A 24,241-nucleotide genomic window follows, 5' to 3' on the forward strand; every position below is an offset into this window, starting at 1 on the left:
TTTTCCTATTTTCCTTCCCGATTAACCATTTTACTTTTTATATAGACATAATGATTAACAACTGAATACTTTAAAAGCAAGAAGTTAAGCTTGAAGGCCAAAACCATTTACTACACAGACAACATGAATTTATTGAGGACAAAAAACTGGTACGGTATAAAATGAAAATATCAGCCGCTCAATACTACAAAGGAACCCAAAGAAATGGAAGATAGGATAATGTCAATATTTTTTATAATGAGGTTTAGTGTTAATTGAAGAGGTGCTAGTGATAAATTTAATGTATATAAATCTGAATGAAATTAGGATGATTCATTTTATCATATAATGGTGTCAATAATAACTATAACCTTTTCCTATTTACAACATAATAAAAATGATGACAAATAAAGTGCTCTTATAAAACAAAGAGTCGGTTGGTCTAAAATGTGAGTCGGTCGGTCGGTCTAAAAAAGTGAGTCGGTCGGTCGGTCTAAAACGTGAGTCGGTCGGTCGGTCTAAAAATTGAGTCAGTCGGTCGGTCTAAAAAGTGAGTCGGTCGGTTGGTTGGTCTAAAACGTGAGTCGGTCGGTCGGTCTAAAAAAGTGAGTCGGTCGGTCGGTCTAAAACGTGAGTCGGTCGGTTGGTCTAAAAATTGAGTCGGTCAGTCGGTCTAAAAATTGAGTCGGTCGGTCTACAAAAAGTGGGGCGGTCAGTCTACAAAGTGAGGCGGTCGGTCAATCTAAAAAGTGAGGCGGTCAGTCGGTCTAAAAATTGAGTCGGTCGGTCTACAAAAAGTGAGGCGGTCGGTCTACAAAGTGAGGCGCTCGGTCGGGCTACAAAGTGAGGCGGTCGGTCAATCTAAAAAGTGAGGCGGTCGGTCGGTCTACAAAGTGAGGCGGTCGGTCGGTCTACAAAGTGAAGCGGTCGGTCAGTCTACAAAGTGAGGCGGTCAGTCGGTCTAATCGGACGGTCGGTCGGGACATATTTGTGATTGCCGCCTACAAAGACTACCAAATTACTTGGATGTATTACCATGCAGCAAAAATATGCCACCCTCAATTTTCAAGAGGGCTAAAGTAAATGTTTCCATTGGTCGGTCTTTGTTCTTTTTGTTTATTTTGTTAAGATGGTTGGTTGCGATAAGCCCCATAATAATTTCTGAAGAACAACTGTACAAATCCATAACAAAATGTTCTCTATTTAAGAAACAGGATACCATGACCATTAGACCATTCCCTATCCATGTACAAACGATGGCACCAGTGACCAGAGCAGAGAGACCAGATCAATCAATGAGCTTCTTGCTATTCTATGTTTTATTTACTTTTACGAAAATTACCAGTAAAGTAGAATTTCGAAAACGGAGATACGCTTCCGAACCGCGCGACGTTTCCCGATCGGCAAGGAACCGTAGGCTATTTTCCGGTGCCGTGTCTCCAAAGAAACGTACTCCGCCTTGAAAAAAGGACACTCTACTGTTTTCCCGCTCGGAGCTCGATTCAAAAAGAGACTTGGAAAAAAATCCATAATGGCCACCCCACGGCTCATAGAAAATTAGACTTTTAGTATATAGATTAGTAATTCTGCTGCAGTATTTTCGGTGGAAAATGCTAAATTTAGCTCCAAACGGGTCCTTTAACAGCTCATTTGTTATATTGGTGTTAATAGCTTGATTATTCAACTATGTCAAAAGAAGTTATGAAAGTCTTATACCCAATCAAGCCTTTTACTTTGGCGTTTTGGCACTTATTGTCAATGGGAAAATAGGTGCTAAAAAAGTGCTCTATAAAGGGCCCCACAATAAAGAAATGTGGGCCTTTTAAGACTGTTTTAATTACAATCCCTCTATGAGAATCATTGGTCAGATAGACAACTTCCTGGGTTTTTAGCTCTGATTTAGATCATTTTCCGAAACACACGCAAATGCTAAAATTTGCTCTTAACCGGCCCCTACAACAGCTAGAATTCCTATCATCACTACTAACATCCTGTGAAAATTTCAGACCTCCAAGTTACCCAAATCAAAATTTATCTTTTATGAAGATGCCACAAACAAACAATTAAAAAACATGTCTAGAGCATCGTGGATGATCTGTTCTAATTTTAGTCATCTCCTTGCAACTAAACATCTTAAAAACCATACTCTACAAGTAGTATGTTCTGGCACAATCTCTCTAGGAGTGCCACCTTCTACATGTACCCTGAAGCTTTTTAACAAACTTTAAATAACAAAATTTGATGATCTGAATAGAAAAAAGACTATTCATGACATACCCTCTTGCGGCTCCACCTCTACCAAATCCTCCGCGACCACCTCTTGAAGCTAAATAAAAGAAAAAGATTTATAAAGTAAGTATATTCAAAATAAGACTTTTTTCAAATTTTAATTTTCAAACCAAAAAAAGAATGGTTTTCAAACAACTTGAAAAGAGTTTCTAGTTGATTCTAGGCTGACTTTAAACTTAGAGCCAATAAATGAACAAACCTCCTCGACCACCTCCTCTGCCTCTCCCTCTCATACGTCCACCACGATCAGAACCTCTCATACGATCACGAGAAAAGTCTGTTGATCGCTCCTCAGAGCCATCTCGTCTATCATCTGAGAACCTATCATCTTTTCTGTTATGAGATGAAGGACGTCCTGGTAGGGAACGGATAGAAAATATACAACAATATAAAGTTTTGAAAAAGATAAAAAATGATTTAAAAATCACTGCATGCTTGCTTTGTGAAAATCATAAAAAAGAATAAAATATGTAAGTGTTATGTGAGTTTATGAGGCTCAAAATATTACCTTTTGTACCAGAAGTTCCTCCTCCACGAGATATATTTTTTATATCATTTGGTTTTTGGTCGTTATCTTTTATATCAATGACATCCAATTTATCGTTACCAAAGTCAGTGGTGTTATTTAAAACAGGCCCTGACTTTTTGTTCCGTTTTGTACTTTTTGTTTGCCATTCATCCTGAGAAAAATATAACATAATTACCATCAAATAAATTATAGCGTAATATAATGTACAGAGCATAATATGATTTAGAATTTATTTGGATATTTAGGAAGCCACATTCATACAATTTCATGCCAAAATAATTTTATACAATATTTTATAACACATCATACACCACATACATTGCTTGTATGTATTGTTCCAAAAGATCTGTTAAAGTAAAAGTGTTAAAGGATTAATCAAAATTGTCCATACCTCAGCTTCATATTTCCCTTCGAAAATATTTTGGATTGCCACAGATGTATCATAATTACTGTCATGAAGTGCCAAAGAGACTATATCCAATGGTTTCCTTGTGATATCGGCAACCTGCGGAATAAATGAGAATAAAATAAAAAACTTTTTTTAAAGATATCTTTCTGAACACTTTAATTGGATTCTTTACTTTATTTTTACATCTTTTGCCTCGTTCCACTCACTCAAAGTCAATACATTTAGTTTGGGAACAGAACAGTTGATAAGCTTCAAATGAAAAAAATTAATAATATTTAATTATAAATCGAAATCAAAATAATAGGAACAACAATAAAATGAATTGAAGTTGCTTTTTATCATTATCACTCATTCAATTCAATTTCGAAACAACATTATAGACAGACAGACAAACAAACAAACAAACAAATTTTTGAACAACATTATAGACAAACCATTTTTATCTCTTCTTCATGAGAGTCTTTAGTCATCTGTGAAAGTTTTGCAACTCTGAGTTGTTCTTCTGTTGCCTAATTTTGAAAGTAATAAATAATACTAATTAGAATTTTTGGCTAATGATTATTAATACTGCTCCTGACCTATCTTAACATGAGAATATATATTTTTACACATTTGTAATTTTAAAAACAAAACCTGAGCTGCTAAATATTGCAATTTTTGGTTACACTGGACAAAGCTTCTCATACTTCACATGCTGAAGTATATTCTTGCACCATATAAAGTGACGTAACACTTTGATGTAATATATCAATTTTTCGTGCACAAAGACTTGAAAATTATTTCAAATTTGAAAACACTTTTACTAGCAAATATGATGCATTATTCTGCTTCATCTGCTACAGCTTGAGAAAAATTGAGAATTTCTAAGTGTTTTATGAGATATTATTTATCAATACGTAGGTCAACTAACAGTACAAACCTGTGAATGTTTTTGAAGGACATTTTGTGTTGTCTCTGCAGACTTGTTCTTCATGATATATTTATTTTTATATATAAAGAGTATTATGATACACGTGGCTATTTACAACCAATATGTACATTGATGTCTAAAATAGAATAAGTTCTCAAGCATTTAATTTGTTTCCTTACTGTTCCATTCAGAAGGTTAAAGGCCTTACGTAGTAGTCACTTTCTGGCTGCTGGCAAGAGATATTTACACTGGGTTTGTAGCTTAAATTTTGTTTTGACCAAAATTTTAATTTTAGTTAATTTCAACAATTTTATAAAGGGTGATTTTTTTTGAAAAAAATAGCATGTTTTGTGTAGGTTTTTGCACTTTCTCTTACATTTCTTTTTTTAGACAAATATATATATGTATAAGTGTGCAGTAACTGTATCTGAAAAAGGAAGTAACGTTCAAATTAGGTTGGCCATTTTTGAAGTCAACTTTGCTTTTATTTTTTGAAATTTACCTAGTCAAGTTCTGAGTGGGATTTGAACCCAAACATGGTCTGTTTGTTTATGTAACTAGCATGATTTGAAAAACAACTCAGTTAGGCAAATTGCATAGAATGACAGCACTGCAAAATTCCGCTGCATTGTGGTTTTTCGCAAGGCTTCTACAAGGTGCGCTGCTATTCTACGCAACACTTTTTTAATTGAAACCTGTGATTGAAAATAATAAATACCCAAGAATTTTTCTTAAAATCACAAGCAAAATCAGGCAAAATTTTGCTCTTTCAAACAAATTAGCGATTTGTTGAATAAGGTAGCCTTACTGCCAAGGATAATTGTGAAAAATCCCTAAAAAGTTTACTTTTGGGTTTTCCTACAAAATGCACATGATTTTGAGAACCTGTTACAGTAGTTTCAAAGGCAAGTGTTTTCAAATTTGGCAGCGGAAATAAAGACAAGTTTCCGTATTTAACAACGTTAAAGTTGCAGAAATTTGCAGCGCTGAGATTCTATGCAATTTCCCTAACTGAACTGGACACAGTCAAACAATTGTAATCAATGCAGTTGAATGACCAGTAAATGACCAATTCACTCAGTCAATTGTGTTTGATTTAGTTTAACTGGTTCCATCATTGATCTTGTTCAAGTGAGATAGTAAAATGGTACGCCAAAGGGGAAAAATACTTTATATCTTTTCAAATAGACAATATCTTTGACAAAGAAGACTTTGTTAAAACATTACTATCTTTTTTTTAACGACACCATCTTTGTTAAAATGATGCTATTTTTTTAGAAATGTGTCTTTTAGAAAGTTATTTTAAAGTTTTCGAAAAAGCAGCGCATTGCACGTTTTTAACATTATTGTTTATGTTATGCTTTTAAAGCCGTAACCCATTTCTCATTTTATTTAACTGGCCTGTTTATTAATTTCAAAGCACCAAATGGAATTTTGTATATCATGGTATATATATCCAAAAGGAGTGACAGGTAGAGGCTAGATTGAAATTACTGTAAACCCCATCGCAATTGCCTGATTCCGTGAAATATCCTGTTTAAAACTAAGAAAGAAAAGGCTACATTAAATCTGTCATTCTAAATGGAGTGTATATATATATAAATATTTTCTTCTTGCTTAAATATTGAAAAGTCCTCTCCTCTAAAGAATGACAAAATGAAAATTCACAAAAAACCTTAGTCCTCTAAATGCTCTTATGAGCATTGTCTGACAGTCACAAAAAAATTGGACGGGGTGCGAACAATCCCAAACCACTTTTAAGTTGAAAATATACAGCCTAAATATCTAGAAACCATCAACCGGAGTTGTTGAAATTAATGTCCGGTAATATTTTAGGACCTGATGACGTCATGCGTACCCATAGGCTAACTGAAAAAATTTTGAGAACCAACATAGACATATTATATACTGATCGAAGCGTTTTTTAACGTAGATTAAGAAAATGGTCAGTAACCATATCTGAAAATTTTGCTATAAAAAGTTTGAACGCTTTTCCTTTATGTCCGTAACGTCAATTTTACCTGTCCGAAACGAAAATAAAATCAAAAATTCAAACTTATCAAAATTGAAATCTAAGACCGCCATTCGAAAGCTCTCAAAAATCGATATATATAGAAGACTTTTAAGTGGATATATATGATTTCTCAGCCTAACTCGAGAAAATCGATCCTAAAGAAAGTGTAAATATGACGTCATCAAAACTTTGGAAGCTTTTAACTTTTCATTATCAAATTTTCAGACTTAGTTACTGACCTTTTTCTTAAATCTACATAAAAAAACGCGTTGATTGGTATATAATATGTCTATGCTTTTTTTGATAAAAATTTTCATTTTGCTTGTGACATCATCAATTATACGAAAACATTTTCGGACGCGTCCGGTAAGTATTTTCAAACTGTCCGGTTGATGATTTTGTGTTCAGAAAGGTCATATCTATAGAAAACAACTCGCAAACTTTGTAGCTACTGCACTTTTTTATGTGAGCTCAGCTGCCTGACTATTTATGGAAATTTCGATTTCTTGTTTGATTTTTATTGGCCGGATAAACTTATGTTAAATCGCTACCCAAAAGACACCCAACCAAAAACATTTCCTTAAAAAATGCACAACCTTGTTCCCAGGGCCTGATTCTCTCTTTGTTCTTATCAGTGCTGCAAATAGGGAAATTTCAGTTGGCCGGTAATCTTTCGAGTGTGACGAGCAGGGGGTCTGGCGGAACCATCTTAGAAAATTTTGTAGTCTGTAATGACCTTTAGATTGGCTAAACACCTATTTTGATTTAAAAACTGCTCCTCTTTTAATTAGAAGCGCTATTAAGAAGCCTCTAATCTAAAATTTTAACCGGACAAAATGAAAAACTGAGCTTCAGAATGACCGGTAGAAACTACAAAATGACCGGTATTTACCGGTCACCGACCGTTATTTGCAGCACTGCTTATAATATTGATGGTCGTGAGAATCCCATGTAAAAAGCAAATCAAGGTTGAAAAATGCAGAGATCTTTTTATATATATATGTCCCCTGCCTGGTGTCTAGTGCAGTCGGCTCCAAAGGAGTCTAAGGTGTTTACACCTTTGTTGATTCATGTTTTGTTTTCTTCTCCTGTCAGTCTACCTGGAGTTTGTTGTCATCTTGTACAGGCCGCTGGGGTAATGTCGCCTGACTGTCTTAAATGACAGTCAGCCTGTCCCAAGCCAGGATAAAGACAGAGGGACCCAGAGAGGACTAATTACCCTTTCATTGTAACATCGTCTCTCTAAGAGGAAAAAGAATTCGGCCACTCTTTGTTGTTTGTAGTTCTGACAGGAGAAAACATTTTATTTTTTCATACTATATATATAATCGAGGCAACATTGAACATACAAAAACATGAGAAGTATTGTTTTGAAAAAGTTGATGAAGATAGTGTCCTTTCAAAAAGATGGTATCATTTAAAAAAAAATAGTATCGATTTGAAAAAATAGTGTTGTTTCAAAAGATAGTATTTATTTCCGCTTTGGTGCGCCAGATTAAGAGCGTTTGATTTTCTGTTTTTATCTGAAACAACCCACACTTTACTGCAATTATAAAAAGATGTTTGAGACAATTTCAAAAATGTCTAAATGCTCTATGTCATCACCCCATTAGTAAGCAAATGGCAAATGTACTAAAAAACTGCACCATCTAAAATCAATAAAAAATGAAAAAAGCTATCTTTGTAGAGAAGCTGACTGAATGAGTGACTGTTGTCTTGAAACAGAACACTCGGATAGATCCTTGTTATCCTGGCCCAGGATTGAGATAAAAATTCAAATATTGTGAGTATATATATAATCTTTTGTTACAAAATGGTTAGCCATTTATCCAATTTCATTTTCTTCTTTCTGTTTCGTCTTTGGTCGGCGACATTTTTATCACTCAAAATGTGCATTTTGAGGTCACGTGATTATTTCCCGCGACCTGTATACTAAGAATTGCGGGTCAACATCTATCTGCAGGGCGAAAAAGCAGGATGATCGCGGAAATGGGCGGTAGGGGCGTGGGGGCGGAAATTTCGAGTAAATTTTATTATGCCCACTCGAAGATGATCAGCTTGGCTTTCGGGCTTTCAACCCTCAGAACGCTGCTTTCTCCCACTAATTTCTAACTTTGGGGTTAGTACTTACCTGATATTTTTATCCAACCCGCCCGGAACGTACAATAAGGTACACCAACGATGTAAAAATAATAGATAACCAACTACCTCTAGAAGGCACTTCTCCCAAGAGAACAACCATTGTTTTCCTATTGAAATGAGCACTCTATTAAAAAGCTCTGTGTGCAGTGCGTGTTATGCTTTTAGCTAGATTTTGACACACTTTTTGACATCCACTGAATTGATAGAAAATTTGCATTGTTATTTACTGCAAATTTTGGAATTTTTTTCAAAAGATAAAGGTACCAATCTTTAGACAAATTGACTACGGATCGGCCTGATACCACTTAATCTTCATCTGGATAAATAAACGCTCATAAAATGCTGTTATCTGAGAAATATATGTGTGATTTGAAATGCGATATCTCACGTATGAAAAGTGCATGAAGGTTGCATGATACAAAATAAACAGATGAATGTTTATAGAACAATAATATCTAATTAAAAAATTCCTTCTGTGCGGCTGCCTATCGGAAAATACACTTTTTCTAACCCAAATTTTGGAAAAATATACATCACGTGATCGATTCTGTCCAATAGAAGGTTGCAAATGAAGCAAGTTTTTATTTAATTGCACTTTTTACGATGCAAAATGTCATTAATATTTTTACAACCGTAACACGGATGTTTTTTGAGAATCAAGGCAAGTTGGTTATCTATTATTTTTACATCGTTGGTTTCAGATTGTTAGGGAGATTATTCCAGGTCGATGTGGTAGAATTTAGACCAGGCCATCGAGCTTAAAGCAAAGGGCTAGAGGGAAATCTTTAAACCTTCTCAAGCAAGAAAAATTATCAAAGGTCAGTTTAGCATAAAAAAATCTAATTCATCTGCAATATTTTAACTCACTATAGGCTAGCAACTAACGAACGAACAGTGGTTTATTTCTAGGACTTTACTTAGGTCTTAAACGGCGCAGTTTATTAAAGAAACTAGAGACATGGACTATTGAAAATCATAAATATTCTTTTCCAAAATGCAGTATGGGAAATGGTCTATTTCATTTAAAAAATTAATATAGATGTTAAATTTTTTAAAGGGAATTTTTAACGAACAAAAAAGGGGGTTTAATTTTTACATTAATAAACTTGTAATAAAATTATTGCTATAAAATTTACATTCAAAAAATTTATGATATTTTATGGACAAAATAAATCTTCTAAAATAATGAACAACGTTTTTCCAATTTTTTACGATTCTGTATTATTGACCTAGCACTAAAAAAAACAAAAGCTCCAAACTTAAAAAAACAGAACAATTTGTCGTAATCGTTGATACAAATACAGCCGAAATAGTCCCTTGCAATAGTGTTCGCCAAGCTTAATAGATAATATGAGTCACCGGCACTGACTGGCAATTTGTACTCCTTGGGATGAAAGAAATTTGTTGTTCTAAAAGGCTAGCATCTTCAAAAAAATCTTGGTGGGACATGAAGAAGAAAAAGAAGAATGTCTTAAAATACCGTGATCATTTTTGTCCGAGTTACAATTTTAACATAAAACTAACAATACAAAGTGCATGCTCTTTTTAAACACAAAAACAAAACGGCTTAAAAGGGAAAACTCGATGTCAAGATACATAAATAGCTAATACTGATTGCCAAAAAAGGCAAGGAGGGGTAGATAAACTAAACAACAAAAAGTGAAGAATGTTTGAAAATTAAGATTTGGCCAGAGAGCAAAATCCCTGTAAAAATTCATTTTAATATAGACTAACCTTTTGACTTTTTACTAATAAGGCAGAACAAGGAGTTGATACACTCCAGGATGTTATGATGGTATTAAGAAAGTCTCACTATCTAAAATATTTGACTTTTAGGTTAACGTTTGTAACTTGCGTAAAGCAACCGTCTTTATCGGAGTTTTAACCTTCAAAGGTATTGATTCTTTCAGAGAACGAATGTTCCGATATTTTGTCGTATGTTTTTGTTCACGAAAAAAATTCAGTTGTTCGATACCATTCTATCTGAAGATCGACAATTTCCATTTCAAGTATTTTATTTGATTAAGTTATGTTCTTAATTGATACACGTTAGCTGGTGGCAAGAAAGTCACCATGATAATACCACACTTATCTCCGTCTGACACCTCAACAGGTACCCTTTACAAACGCATCCTTCTCCTTTCAATCACAACAACTCGAAATATGATTGGTTGTGTATCCGATCAACTCAATATTTGATTGGCTATCCCCTCAGTCAACTCGAATCATGATTGGGTTATCTGTCATCACGTGATCGTTCACCATTCAAATTCATTCGACATATTGGACAAGAGTCGTGCTGTAAAATAAGTAAAAGAATCATTATATTAAGTTATAGTCTCATAAACTCCAAAAAAATACAAGGAATTAAAGTCTATTCACGATAAGTGTGCACTCTTTTTTCTTTTACCTATAACTTTAGAAGAAATTCTTCAATCTTTATAAATTTGGTGTCATTGGAAAGATATTAGTGAGTGGAACAATTTGGAATAAAGAAATCTATAAAAAAATTCTAAAAATGAAGATGAAAATGAAGAAGAAAAAAATGAAAATCTTGTAGAAAACTGCTATAACTATCATTTTCACTGAAGTAAATCCTTGATCGTCGAACGTCATCACTGTGAAAAGATTTCTCAAAAATAATCATTCAGTCAAAAGATATCAAACAAAGTTATAAGCTGATTGACGTCAAAAAACGCTGTTTTCTGCTGTTTTCTGCTGTTTTTTTGGGGTCAATCACTTATTAACTTTGTATCATAACTTTATCTTGAATAAATATTTTAGTGAAATTTCTTTACAGTGATGATTTCCTAAGATCAAAAATCTCTCCAGTAAAAATGAAAGTTATAGCACTTCTCTACAAAATCTTCATTTTTTTCTTCTTCATTTTTGTCTTCGTTTTTAGAATTTTTCTAAAGACATTTTTCTTTCAAATTGTTCCGCTCACAAGTATCTCTCCAACGATACCAAATTTTATAAAGATTGAAGAATTCCTTCGAAAGTTTATGGGTAAAAGAAAAAAGAGTGCACACTTATATCGTGAACAGACTTTAGAATTAATTCTCGGAAAAATTATAGTGAACTCTCTGATTGGCCAAAAACTGTGCACCTTTGCATATTGTGTTTGTTCATTTATGTCTATAATGAATGATTGCAAAAATGGTTAAATTGATGATTTTGAGTTTTTAGGAAGATTTTATTACTGTATCTCGATCTGAAGGAGACTTTTCTTACAGAGCTAATTCGAAATCCATGTATATCTCTTGTAGTAATGCTTGTCCCAGACAACATCCTTCGATGACAAACAAATACATTATCAGAACTGCTTTTCTTTAAAAAATAAAATATTGAGAGAATAGATAAAAAGAAAAATCTTACCATTTCTAGCCAAGGTTCAATGCATGGCGTATGAAAGTTGTGTTTACATGGAAGTTGTTTGACCTTTTCACTCAATTGAAATTGATCTTGACATACTGCACATTCTGATTTTTCGTCTACGAGAAATGAAATCAATATTTAAAGGGCTACATTAAGGGCTACATTTAATTATTTACTCCATTTTCAGATCCCAGTGAGCACAAATTTTAAGAAATTTTCTTGTTCGTTCTGCTTTGACAGTATAGAGGCGCACTGAAACGGACATTTCCTCCACTGAAAAAAAATATACACAATGACCTCTCATTCCCATTACCATTAGGAAAGCCAATGATAATAATTTCAAAGAATCCCCTGTAATCAATAAAACTAGAAATCCCCACCCATTCAAACAGGCAATTTCTCTTCCCTGTTTAGCTTAATTTCATTCTCGCTGACTTAAATAACATCATCGGGTCACGGATAAAGGTGTTGTTCTTTAAGTTTTGTTATTTCATGGCAGTTAATATGCAAGCAGCCTCCCAATTGCAAAAAGAGATGGTATTATGCAGAATCTACACAAATACAACATACCTAGGTCCTTTTGAGTGATTTCATAAATAGGTAGTGAGTCAATTTTAGTTCGTTCAGCAGGCGGAGGACCAGAATTATCCAACTGATTTAGCAATTGTGTAATGATATTATCCAATCCGCTTGGTCCCCAAGCATAATCTCCTAAATTCCCAGCAAAACCCATTCCATTGCCTCCCATAGGCATTGCAGAAAAGCCATTCCGTGAGAATTGCACACCTAGGTTACCAAAGAGCTGTTGAACAAACATATCAAGATCAGGTCCACCACTGCTTGTGCTGTGCATTTGGAATGAATTATTTGGTGAACCAATATGCACCATGACTTGTGGACGTCGCCTGGGAATTTGATTGGTGCTTTGTCGTAAACCATAACTGTGTGCTGTAAATAGAAGAATATAAAATTTTAGGTTGGAAATAGAAAAATTGAAAGAAATTAATAAAAGAATTTATGATAGGTAAATACAGAGTAAATACAAAATACATTTGAAATTTGCAATTTTTGAATTGAAGTACCTCTTCTCCTGCGTCCTCTGCTCATGTTGTCCCAAAACTAAAGAGAACACAAAAGATCAAAAGCATTATAGATATAACTGTTTCTGTTTTCAATATAATATATAATTAGGGTAATTGTTCATGACACGATCATCCTTCAATTAACAGGAGGTTTTGTAAACTTTTTCATTACCGGAAAAAATTTCCTATTGCCACTTTACAACGAAAACTCCCCCAGCTGGTATGCCTGGAATAGAATAACAGACAGATCCCGTAAAAGCACCAGGAGAGTTTCCCTAAGAATGAGAATAGCCATCCTATAGTAGTTTAAAAAATACAATCATTATTATAGTCTATATTATAAACAAAAAAGTAATGGACAGAAAGAATTTGCATAAATAAAATTGTAATGCTATCATCAATTAGGTCACCAATTTAAAACGTTTTGACTTTGTTTCATTCAACACTTACACTTACAAAATCGTCCTGTTCATCATGTTCTTGGTTTTGAGTGGGTCTGAAAAAAATACAGGTGAAATATCTAAATTAGACAATAATTATCAAAAATAAGCAGTACATCATAGAGAGATATAGAAAAATTATAATTGCAGGCTTTCAACTCTGAAACTGTGTCAATCAGAGACCTCTCATCATCACCATTAAAGAATTCTATCATAAATAATGCTTCAGTTACAAATACCCATGAATTGAATTTTTTTTGGCCTATTCATTGTGACTAAAAAAAATAAAATGACTGGTGATGATGATATAAAAACTAAAAACATGATAATTATTACTCTTGGGATGTGTTGATAGTTTCAAGTTCTTCAATTGCACCAGAACTGCAGATTGCACATGTCAAGTCCTAAAGATATCAACAGTTTTACAAAAATAAGACGGCCTGGAAAACATAGCTAACTTTCTGGGAGTTATGCAATCAAGGAATAAAAATAATTAATTCTACTTTTTGAAATCCAAAAGCACTTGATAATGGTTTTCTGATGTAAATTTTTTTTTAAATCATGGTACTGCAAAGTACAATCACATAGTAATTAGTACATTGTAACAGGAAAATTCAGATTACCAGGGTGTGAAAAATGTATTTTGAGTGTTTGACCCCTTTTGAGCATGATAGCTTTTCTTAACCTGATATTCTGCCCACTTTTTACTGTGATGGTTAAAAATTATTGGAAATGAAAATTTAGTATTTACCTCAGTTGCACCGACTTCTTGTGAGCAAACATGGCAAAAGAACAGTTTGGATGAAACGTTATCGCCAACATCTGCTGACGCCATTGTTATGGATTTATGGTTCAATTATTTCTTAAAGATTACCCTTATGTCATTTTTTATGTTTCTAAAAAGAAATGGATAAATATTTAATTCTGGGATTATAAAAAAAATTGCAGCACATGCGTGTAGGATGTATCTCAATTACAAATATTTGGGATTTTTCATATCATCCTCTCTGAAAGATTTTCAAATACGTAAAGGACAAGCGTAGGCTGCTTGTAACAAACTCCCCAAACACAATCCCTCGGGGGTAGAAGGCTCTCATTTCTTGATGTTCTCACTAGAGATATAGACATACCAAAACAAGATCTTGGAACAGTTATGTGACATAGGGATGTTTGGAGAATGATTGCGATCGAAACATGATGATGAGGGATGATCTTATCTACAAGTGATTAATAATCAACAGCCCCTTAACACGAAAAAACAAAAATTTATAAAAACATTGAAATTCAAAAATCAGTTTAATTTCAAAAGTGTTGGATCTATACAAATTAGTGCATTATTTGACTACAAATAGTTACTACATATTATATTCAAAAAATATCCATACAAACTAGTGCATTATTTGACTAAAAATAGTTAATGCATAGATTCAAAAAATATCCATACAAACTAGTGCATTATTTGACTACAAATAGTTACTACATAGATTCAAAAATATCCATACAAATTAGTGCATTATTTGCAGTTATTTGACTACAAATAGTTAATACATAGATTCAAAAAATATCCATACAAACTAGTGCAGTTATTTGACTACAAATAGTTAATACATAGATTCAAAAATATCCATACAAACTAGTGCATTATTTGACTACAAATAGTTAATACATAGATTCAAAAATATCCATACAAATTAGTGCATTATTTGCAGTTATTTGACTAACATAGATTCAAAAAATATCCATACAAACTAGTGCAGTTATTTGACTACAAATAGTTAATACATAGATTCAAAAAATATCCATACAAACTAGTGCATTATTTGACTACAAATAGTTACTACATAGATTCGAAAAATATCCATACAAACTAGTGCATTATTAGACTACAAATAGTTACTACATAGATTCAAAAAATATCCATACAAACTAGTGCATTATTTGACAGCAAATAGTTACTACATAGATTCGAAAAATATCCATACAAACTATTGCATTATTAGACTACAAATAGTTACTACATAGATTCAAAAAATATCCATACAAATCAGTGCATTATTTGACTACAAATAGTTAATACATAGATTCAAAAAATATCCATACAAATCAGTGCATTATTTGACTACAAATAGTTAATACATAGATTCAAAAAATATCCATACAAACTAGTGCATTATTTGACTACAAATAGTTACTACATAGATTCGAAAAATATCCATACAAACTATTGCATTATTAGACTACAAATAGTTACTACATAGATTCAAAAAATATCCATACAAATCAGTGCATTATTTGACTACAAATAGTTAATACATAGATTCAAAAAATATCCATACAAACTAGTGCATTATTAGACTACAAATAGTTACTACATAGATTCAAAAAATATCCATACAAACTAGTGCATTATTTGACTACAAATAGTTACTACATAGATTCGAAAAATATCCATACAATCTATTGCATTATTAGACTACAAATAGTTACTACATAGATTCAAAAAATATCCATACAAATCAGTGCATTATTTGACTACAAATAGTTACTACATAGATTCAAAAAATATCCATACAAATCAGTGCATTATTTGACTACAAATAGTTAATACATAGATTCAAAAAATATCCATACAAATCAGTGCATTTGTTGCCTATAATAAATACTTAATAATAAATTATTCCCAAAATTAGTGACAATATTTTTAGTGCATTTGATGCATTTTGATTATCATTGAAAATGTGCTTTTTAAAAGTTAACCCATGATCGTTTTAGCAGTCCCTTTAAAAATAGTACGTTGCCAGCCCTTTCAATATAATTGACAAAGAACAATATAATCAATTCAACTTTTTAGATTTCTTCTCTCCATCAACCTTCTTCTGTTCACCAATCAATGAAAAGATAAATCCAAGCAATAACAAAGCCGCCTTGATAACATTTAGATGTTTTCCTGGCGGTGTTTTTCGTATATTCTCCCAGGAGCTGTACGTATTCATTATGTAAGCAGGCATATTCTTTGAAAGATCATTGATGATATCCGCATGAATATTTGCAAATGTAATCGATCTCATAATGAAACTTATCGCCAGGAAGAACCTAGTGACAAACAAATCAACATCAATAAGGAATGGAACCATCATTGCAAAACCTATGATAATGCTTTCTCCACCCCAAATCGATGTAATCATAGCCATAGCTGTCATGGCGTTGTTATCATCTTTGATACCAAATCCTGTAGATAAACCACTAATATAATGGTGACAATCATAAGGGTACACAAAATGAACAAACCCACCCATAAGTTCATGAAACATGGCACAAAACAAGATGGTACTAGCAAGTTTGGCAGAAAAGGTGTTGACAAAATTGCTTTTTCTTTTGATATTGTAAATGAGTACACAAAGAGACAAACCACCAGAAAATGCCAATCCAGACACAAGCATCTTCTTGAGTTCAGGCGAGGCCATTTTTGTTCTTATGCACTAAAAAATAAGCTTTTTTTGTATGTTGGTTAAGGAAAGGTACCTTTAAGTGGCCTGAGAATTCACCAGTTTTATAATTCATTTGATATAAACTGGTTCTCGTTGAGAGAAAGTTTCTTAGGTGTTTCTAAGGGAACCCGTATAGTATATGTACAGTGAAGAGGGGAGAAAGGGGAGAAAGGAGAGTGTATTGTTTGAATGACACCATTGCTCTTGTTCTTTGAGTACAAGGTGGGAGGTCTAATAAATATTTGGAAATTTTTGTGTATATGGATAATCAATATTATAAGCAATCTTATTCTTGAAGGAATGTAATTGACTTTTTTTCTTGGACAGTTCTTTGAGAAAAAAGATAATTGCACCCTCATTAGAAAATAAAGAATTATTAAAAAAGAGAGAGAAAAAGCAGTCTGCATCACTTCAAATGTGAGACACAATAAGTGTGTATGAACACTTTTATAAGTCATTTAATGTTTATTTTAAAAGTATCTTAAAAAGTATAATCTCTTTCTAATTTAACTTTGTTTACCCAAGGGACTTTAATAAAACTTTTTTTATTTTAAGTTTCTTGGCTTACCCAAAGCTGCTTCTTATTTTGTTGATCACTCTCTCAGAAAACATATAAAAATTAAACTCCTATTCTTTTCCAAAATAATGTTTATAAACATAAAAACTACAACGAATTTGAACATCCTGAAGCTGGGAATTCCCCAGCGTATTTTTTAACTTTTAAAACATAAGTAGTACCGTCAACTGCTCTAACTTGGGACAATTGGTTGAAACATGGGACTGGTCTTGATATCTGGCCTGTATTTTCACTTACTGTTAAATTTCATTGACAACAAATTTGTTTTGATAACTCCGCCAAGTTTATCAATCATACTTCTTCGTTCCTCTTAGAGGGCACAGACACTCGTGTGTGTTCCACTACAGATTTTTTTCATATTGCGATTTAAAAGCCAACTCGAGAAAGAGAAATCGTGTATTTTCTAAAATGCCGTTTGATAACTCAAATCAAATGACTTTGGAGTTTGGAGGTTCGGTGAAACGGTGGCCAAATTGCTGTCCCATGCTTTGTCAGATAGTCTCAAGTTACCAAGTTAGAGCAGTTGACAGTATTTACTTTGCTAATATAGATTTTATAAAGAGCATGAAATGAAACGGAAGTTAATTACATATTTGTTTGGGGTTCATGATAGGCACTCATAAGGCACTGCGCATAAGTGTAATGACCCCCTCATTTTTTAAAGGGCAAAAAATGCCCTCAAAAAATGCCCTCAAAAAATGATCGTATCAGGGAATTTCCAATCAATTTTCCTTAAAATGCAAGAAGATATAATGCAATCCAAAAGAACCTAAATTGATTTGACATCATATCTGAGCTTTTCCCTTTCCATTCATCATACACTTTTTTATAAGAGCAAATAAAATTTTGCTGATGTTCGGCTGTTCTTATATTTTTGGCATGTTCTTTTCCTGTTCTTATCTATAGGGTGTAAATAAGGTGTAAATGAGGTTTGAAGGCATCATACCCAAATTTTACTAACTAAATTGCTTGAAACCAGGTAATTTCAGGCTCAGCATTGATCTTAAAAATGTTCTTATTTTTTGGCAATTTTAAGTATACAACCTAGACTAAAACTCCTATCAGGATTAACAAGCGATACTTTTATGGACCTACCTAGTTATCAAACTAATCAGTGAACATTGAAACAATGAAACACATAAGACATAACTGGTCAAAATACAAAAAAATAAAGAAAATGAAAGCATATCTATTGAGAGAAACTATCAACACTATTGAAAAAGATTTTTGAAAAGAAATAAAAAAGCTATTAAGCGCTTTTCTTTATAAAAACAACTATCAGAAAAATGCACAGCTTAATAAATAAGGTTTCCAGAAAACTCAAACCGTCGCACTCTACCGTGTCATTTTCTTCTGTTAGAAAAATAATAATAAAAAAACAATTTGGCAAATAATATTGATCTATGCTCATAAATAATGATTCTTATAGATAAAGATTCGTTTTTCAGCCAAAAAAATAATAAGTGTTTACAGAAAACTCAAATCATTACCCTCCACCGTGACATTTTCATCGTAAAAAAACTAATAAAAATAATAATAATAATAATATGGCTAAGAACATTGATGTATTCTTATTAAAAGTGGTTCTTATAGATAAAAATGCGATTTTTGAGCCAAAAAATTTTTTTTGCAAAAATCTGCTTGAGCCATCCTTTAACTATAATTGTACCCTACTTTCATGCTAAAAATCAGAAAAAATTAATGATCCAATTTTTCACAAAGTCCAAAAAACCCGTTTTTAAGCCGTTTTTTGGCCCAAATTTACCCAAAAATTTTTTTTTTCGAAAATCGGGCTCCGTCACATTCGAGGGTTTAAGGTCATGCACCTTTGTGCCAAGAAAAAAATCTAATCAGAAAAATCTAATGAGCCAATCTCGAGAAAAGCTGGTAACTAACACACTAACTAACGAACGAACGAACATGGGTTAATTTATAGGACCTCCACCCCACCGGGGTAGGTCCAAAAACTAGGCTAGTCTTACCTTTTATCTTTTCCTACAATATAGTGGGGGTGTACGAGGTTTTGAATTACCGCCATCCCTGCCATTTTTTTGAAAATTACTGTTATCCCGTCCAAAATTTTCAAAATTTTTCAAAAATACCGTTCCCGCTACCAAACCTAATCTTTTTTACTGGATAAAGGTTAAAGCTGCAAATCTAGCCCTTCGCGCTATGATAAATCATTGAAAAAAAAACAAAGGGATTCACCCAAGGAACAAGAACAAGCGTGCAAAATTTCAGCTGAATTCAACCATTTTTGAAGACTCCAGCCTGCCCCAAAGTTTTGAGGTGACAAACAGACAGATACACACACAGACAGACATTCTAGCTCAACTTTATGAACCCAACGTTCTCCTCCCTGTATTAAAAAGCCTCAAAAAGCCATTCCTGGTGTAAGATCCATATTTTTTTGGGAGTTTTTCGCGTTCTTTTTACCTTTTTGCTGACTCCTATGACAAGCTTTTTTTAAAGTCCGAAAATTTTATATACCGTCTACGTTTGACTTTTACCTAAATACCGTTGTTTTTTATAAGAATTACCATATCCCGGACGAAAAATAGACCTTTTCGCCTTTCCATCCGCCATACCGTCAACTGCTCCAACTTGGGACTATCTTACGCAACATGGGATGGCCATTCCACCACCATTTCACGGAACCTCCAAAGTCATTTGATTTGAGTTTAATGAACCGCGTATTAAAAAATACACGATTTCCCTTTCGCACCGAGTAGGCTTTTAAATCGAAATATGAAAAGAATCCGTAGTGGAACACGCGCTCATCCATCGAATGTGAGCGTTTGACGTCACTTGCGCGACAAGTTACACACTCGCTTTTTGTTAATCTCATTGTGCAGAAGGCGGTTAGGCGGCGGGCGTTCTCTAATTCTCCATTCGGCGTCCGGTGATTTTAAATGAAAACAAAAGTTAAAAAGGGCGCGCTATCAGTGAAAGTTATTGTGACATGTTATGACAGAAAGTATGATTGATAAACTTGGTGGAGTTATCAAAACAAATTGGTTGTCAAAGAGATTTAACAGTAAGTGAAAATACAGGCCAGATATCAACAAGTCCCATGTTGCGTACACTCGTCCCATGTTGCGTACACTCGTCCCAAGTTGGAGCAGTTGACGGTATTGAATTATATGCAAAAATTATAACAGTGGCCTAATTGCCGTGGTGAAATTCCCTTAGAAAGTATGCAAAACATATGAAAAAGAAAGTATTAATATAAAACTTACATGCATAATTGGCAATATATTAAAGTGTAATCTTGTAGAAGAAAGATTAAATTTGCTTCTTTTGAAAACTAGAAATAATCAAATTCGCTCATCCATCATCCATGACCCGATCAATCGAACTTGTCGAACCAATGGAACAATCAAACTAATCAAACTAACCATCGAACGATTGAAGTTCGATTAAAAAAATTAATCGAACCTAATCGAACACTCACAAAATCAAAAATTTTTTTGAAGCAATACCGTAGAATCGTCTAATATCGACATACGTCTTCTAAAGTCGACACCAGATCTGTAAAATAATCAAAACAAACCTTGAATGAAATTCTTGGTATCATTCTTATCAAACAAGTTCATCCATCAAACTAGAAGTTCAATGTCAATAAACATTGCAATTCTTTCAATTAAAAAAACAGCCAAATTATAAGCAGTTCTACACAGCACACGAAACGCATGCAAACTTCCTCGTAATTTTCTCGTGTCCATCATTAAAGTTTTACAACTTTATTACGCTTCAAGTCACGTGATAAAAATAATTCGCGCGCTTAGCCTGGTGTTTCCCTTCCTTATTTATCAAAAACAAACGCTCTAGGCGCTAAGAAGCCGCACGCCGTGATGGCCAGTATGGCGGTCACATCAAACTCAAAAGGAAACCGGGTTACTTACTTTTTGAATACTTTTTGAAGGCTTCTTTGTTCGTCTCAACAATCATCCAATTTGAGAAATCCGATGATGGACCATGACTTTGATGCTATTTGAATCAGCTCTCCTAAGAGGAAAGTAATTCGGCAGCAGTGGCTCGTCCGGTAGTGAATTGAGAAAATGGTCCAATTGATGTTTAAAACTAGTTTTGGAGCAGTTTTTGAGGTTACGGATGGATTGTGGGAGGGCATTAAATAGTCTGGGACCTTCTTCTGACAGGGAGTCTCTCCATATGTTTTTTTGCCTTATGTTCACTTTTTTTAGATAACATTTTCTACCCAGTCTCTGGTTATTGTAACTGAAGATGCCACCTTTGTTTTCAGCATAGTTAAAATTTGGTACAAGCTGTTCTAGGATGCTCCAGGTGTAGATAATCCTGTATCTTTCTCTGCGCCGCTCCAGGCTGTATAGTTTAAGTTCTTTGAGCTTCTCCCAATAGTTGAGATGTTGAAGTGTAGGGATTCTATTTAGGTAAGATTTTTGAAGTGATTCCAGTTGTTGGATCAGATATCTTTTTGAAGGTGACCACAGCTGGGAGCAATAGTCAATGAATGGTAGTACCAGTGACTTCCAAAGAGTTAGCATTACTTGACAATCTCTTGTTTTGAACGTTCGATGGATCCAAGCAATGATACTTTTGACTTTCTCGATCTGGTTTGTAATGTGTTTGCTGTATGTCATGTTAACATCCAGAGTGACTCCTAAATCCTTCACGTCCATCTTGGTTTCGATAGGAGAACCAGTGTCTGAGAGGTAACTTGAGTGTTCTTTCAGTTCTTCATTTTTTCCGTATTTAAGATGTTCAAACTTCAAGCCATTGAGCTGCATGTTGTTTAATGATGTCCATTGATACACCACATCAAGGTCGTTTTGTAGAAATTGAACATCAGTGTTATTAGAGATCTCCTTCATTAAACGTGTATCGTCGGCAAATGAAGATAGAAATGAATGTAGGATGTTAGTGTCAATATCTTGGATCATTATCAGGAAGAGAAGTGGACCAAGAACTGATCCTTGGGGGACGCCAGAAATGACTTCTGCTTTTTTGGAGAGGATGTAGTCAACAGATACTTGTTGGGTCCTACCGGTAAGGAAGGATTTGATCCATTGCAGTAATTTGCCAGTTATACCATTTCTCTCGATTTTATGGAGTAAGATTGTATGATCTACACGGTCAAATGCCTTGCTGAAATCAAGGTAAATAACGTCAACGTTACGTCCTTTTTCAATGTGATGGATGAGTCGTTCTGTGTGCGAAAGAAGTTGGCTAAGACATGATCTTCCAGACCTGAATCCATGTTGATTATTGTTAAAGAGGTCGCTTTCTTCTAGATGATTTTGTAGCTGTTTTCTGACAATCTTCTCGAAGATCTTTGTTACATGCGAAGTTAATGCTACAGGTCGATAGTTTTCAGGTAGGCCTTGGTTGCCTTTTTTAAAGATGGGTGTGATGAAACTGGTTTTCAAAAGTTGAGGTGTGTAGCCTTTGTCAAGTATATTTCTCCAGATTAGAGAGAGAGGGGCCGCAATCTGTGACTTGACTTGTTTTAAGAAAATTGCAGGGAAGCCGTCAGGTCCTGCTGCAGCATTGGAGGATAAAGTGTCGATCTCCTCTATAATATTTTGTTCTGAGAAGTCGATATCACTTAGATTTGGTTGATTTCCGGTGATTTCTGGCAAGTTATAGTTGGGTAGTGGTTCCATAAAAACAGAGGTATATTGATCTTGTAGAATGTTTGCCATTTTTTGACTGTCATTTGTCAGTTGATTGGTTTTTGGATCCTTCAATGGTCCAACCTTCGGTTTGTGTTTTGAAAAGCGTTTTGCGTACAAATAAAAATATTTTGGATTGGATTTTATTTTCGAAGTAGCATTTGTTTCTTGGTTCTTTCTTTCATTGGAGTATGATTCTTGAAGTTTAAATTCAATATCGATAAGTTTTTGGTGAATCTTTTGAGTTGATTTCCTTTTCTTTAGCTTTAGGCGTTTTCGCATCAGCACTCTTCTATCTCTGGGTATAATGGTTTTTGTTGATTTCTTTGACATTCTTGAAGGGACTTGATTTTCAGTGATAACGTTTATGCATTTATCAAGAAAAGTATCATATTGTTCGTCTTGGTCTGAGATGGGGTTTAAAATAGCATGCCAGTCAATATTTAGTAAATCTTTTTTAATATTTTCCCAATTAATTTTGTGGCTGTGAAAATTAAAATTGTCAAATTTGTTGTGTGAGGTTTTCTTGGTAAAATTTTTACAAGTTTTGTCGAAAGTCATATGGGTTGCAACTTGGACCATATGGTGATCTGAATGAATGGTAGGAGTGACTTGGTAGTCGAAGACCATATCTGGATTGTTTGTTAGTAAAAAGTCTAAAATATTTCCGTCTTTATGTGTTGGTTTATGAATTGTCTGATTTAAGTTTAGGTGTATCATAAAATCTGTTAAAATATATATAAGCTGATTATCACAGCTTTTTGTTTGTGTGTACGTATCGTTGATCAATGTGTGTGGAATATTGAAGTCTCCACAAATATAAATGTCTGGGGTGCAGTCGCTAATGGTATCAATCTTTGAAGTTATTGAAGCGAGCATTTGAATGAACTCAGGACCATCTGGTTCTTTTTATAATTTTCGGTTCACGGTAAAAAGGTCTACTAAAAAATTCCTCGCGTGCAAAATGTTGTTTTGATTTGGATATCTTCGTTCTGTTGAATGCTAATTAGTTTTTAGTGACTACATCGTTAAAGTTTTCTTTTCGAAAAAAAACCCCTTCACGTTTCTTGCATTTCAACAATCTGTGACGTGATAGGGAGAGTACAATTTAGTGATTGATTGATAACTTTGGTATGTATTTGTTTATGTTTGATTTTTTATTTCGAAGACCAGCCTACAGCTATGTCGAAATAACAATACGCATCATGTCAATATTAAACGACTCTTCGGTAGCAGTTCGATTAGTTCGGTCTGTCGGTCAGTATGAAAAGTTCAATTAGTTCGATGATATTAAATCCTCATATATCTTCCATCCCTCGCTTGCAAAAACTTTATCCTGGCACGCGACTG

General features: G+C 33.8%; 2 protein-coding genes across 3 annotated transcripts in view; both read right to left on the reverse strand.

Annotated features, from left to right (window-relative positions):
• LOC136817838 (ubiquitin-associated protein 2-like) overlaps nt 1-24,241 on the reverse strand; it is a 48,625-nt gene that overhangs the window by 19,174 nt on the left and 5,210 nt on the right. For both annotated transcript variants that reach the window (XM_067074172.1, XM_067074171.1), the window contains exons 2-7: nt 4,126-4,252; nt 3,641-3,715; nt 3,189-3,302; nt 2,777-2,948; nt 2,468-2,623; nt 2,257-2,305 (exon numbers count right to left, since the gene is read on the reverse strand). In XM_067074172.1, coding sequence (XP_066930273.1) covers nt 2,257-2,305; nt 2,468-2,623; nt 2,777-2,948; nt 3,189-3,302; nt 3,641-3,715; nt 4,126-4,179 — 620 coding nt within the window. In that variant the 5' untranslated portion in view covers nt 4,180-4,252. The remainder of the gene's footprint in view (nt 1-2,256; nt 2,306-2,467; nt 2,624-2,776; nt 2,949-3,188; nt 3,303-3,640; nt 3,716-4,125; nt 4,253-24,241) is intronic.
• On the reverse strand, nt 10,509-14,007 carry LOC136817881 (E3 ubiquitin-protein ligase RNF115-like). Its single transcript, XM_067074213.1, has 7 exons — nt 13,924-14,007; nt 13,509-13,576; nt 13,183-13,228; nt 12,733-12,769; nt 12,221-12,598; nt 11,651-11,766; nt 10,509-10,571 (listed from the first exon to the last, which is right to left on the reverse strand). Exons 1-7 carry the CDS (start codon nt 14,005-14,007, stop codon nt 10,509-10,511), a joined length of 792 nt encoding a protein of 263 aa, XP_066930314.1.

Source organism: Clytia hemisphaerica, unplaced genomic scaffold, assembly GCF_902728285.1.
Source record: "Clytia hemisphaerica strain Z4C2 unplaced genomic scaffold, Clytia hemisphaerica genome assembly, whole genome shotgun sequence".
NCBI classification, from domain to species: domain Eukaryota; kingdom Metazoa; phylum Cnidaria; class Hydrozoa; order Leptothecata; family Clytiidae; genus Clytia; species Clytia hemisphaerica.

What these genes read in the sequence shown, in the direction of transcription:
- LOC136817881 (XM_067074213.1), bottom strand. Translation starts at nt 14,007, where the DNA reads ATGGCGTCAGCAGATGTTGGCGATAACGTTTCATCCAAACTGTTCTTT. An exon ending in CAGAGGACGCAGGAGAAGAG is followed by an intron (nt 12,599 to 12,732) that starts GTACTTCAATTC and finishes TTCTATTTACAG; the next exon opens with CACACAGTTATGGTTTACGA. An exon ending in AATCACTCAAAAGGACCTAG is followed by an intron (nt 11,767 to 12,220) that starts GTATGTTGTATT and finishes CATTTCTCGTAG; the next exon opens with ACGAAAAATCAGAATGTGCA.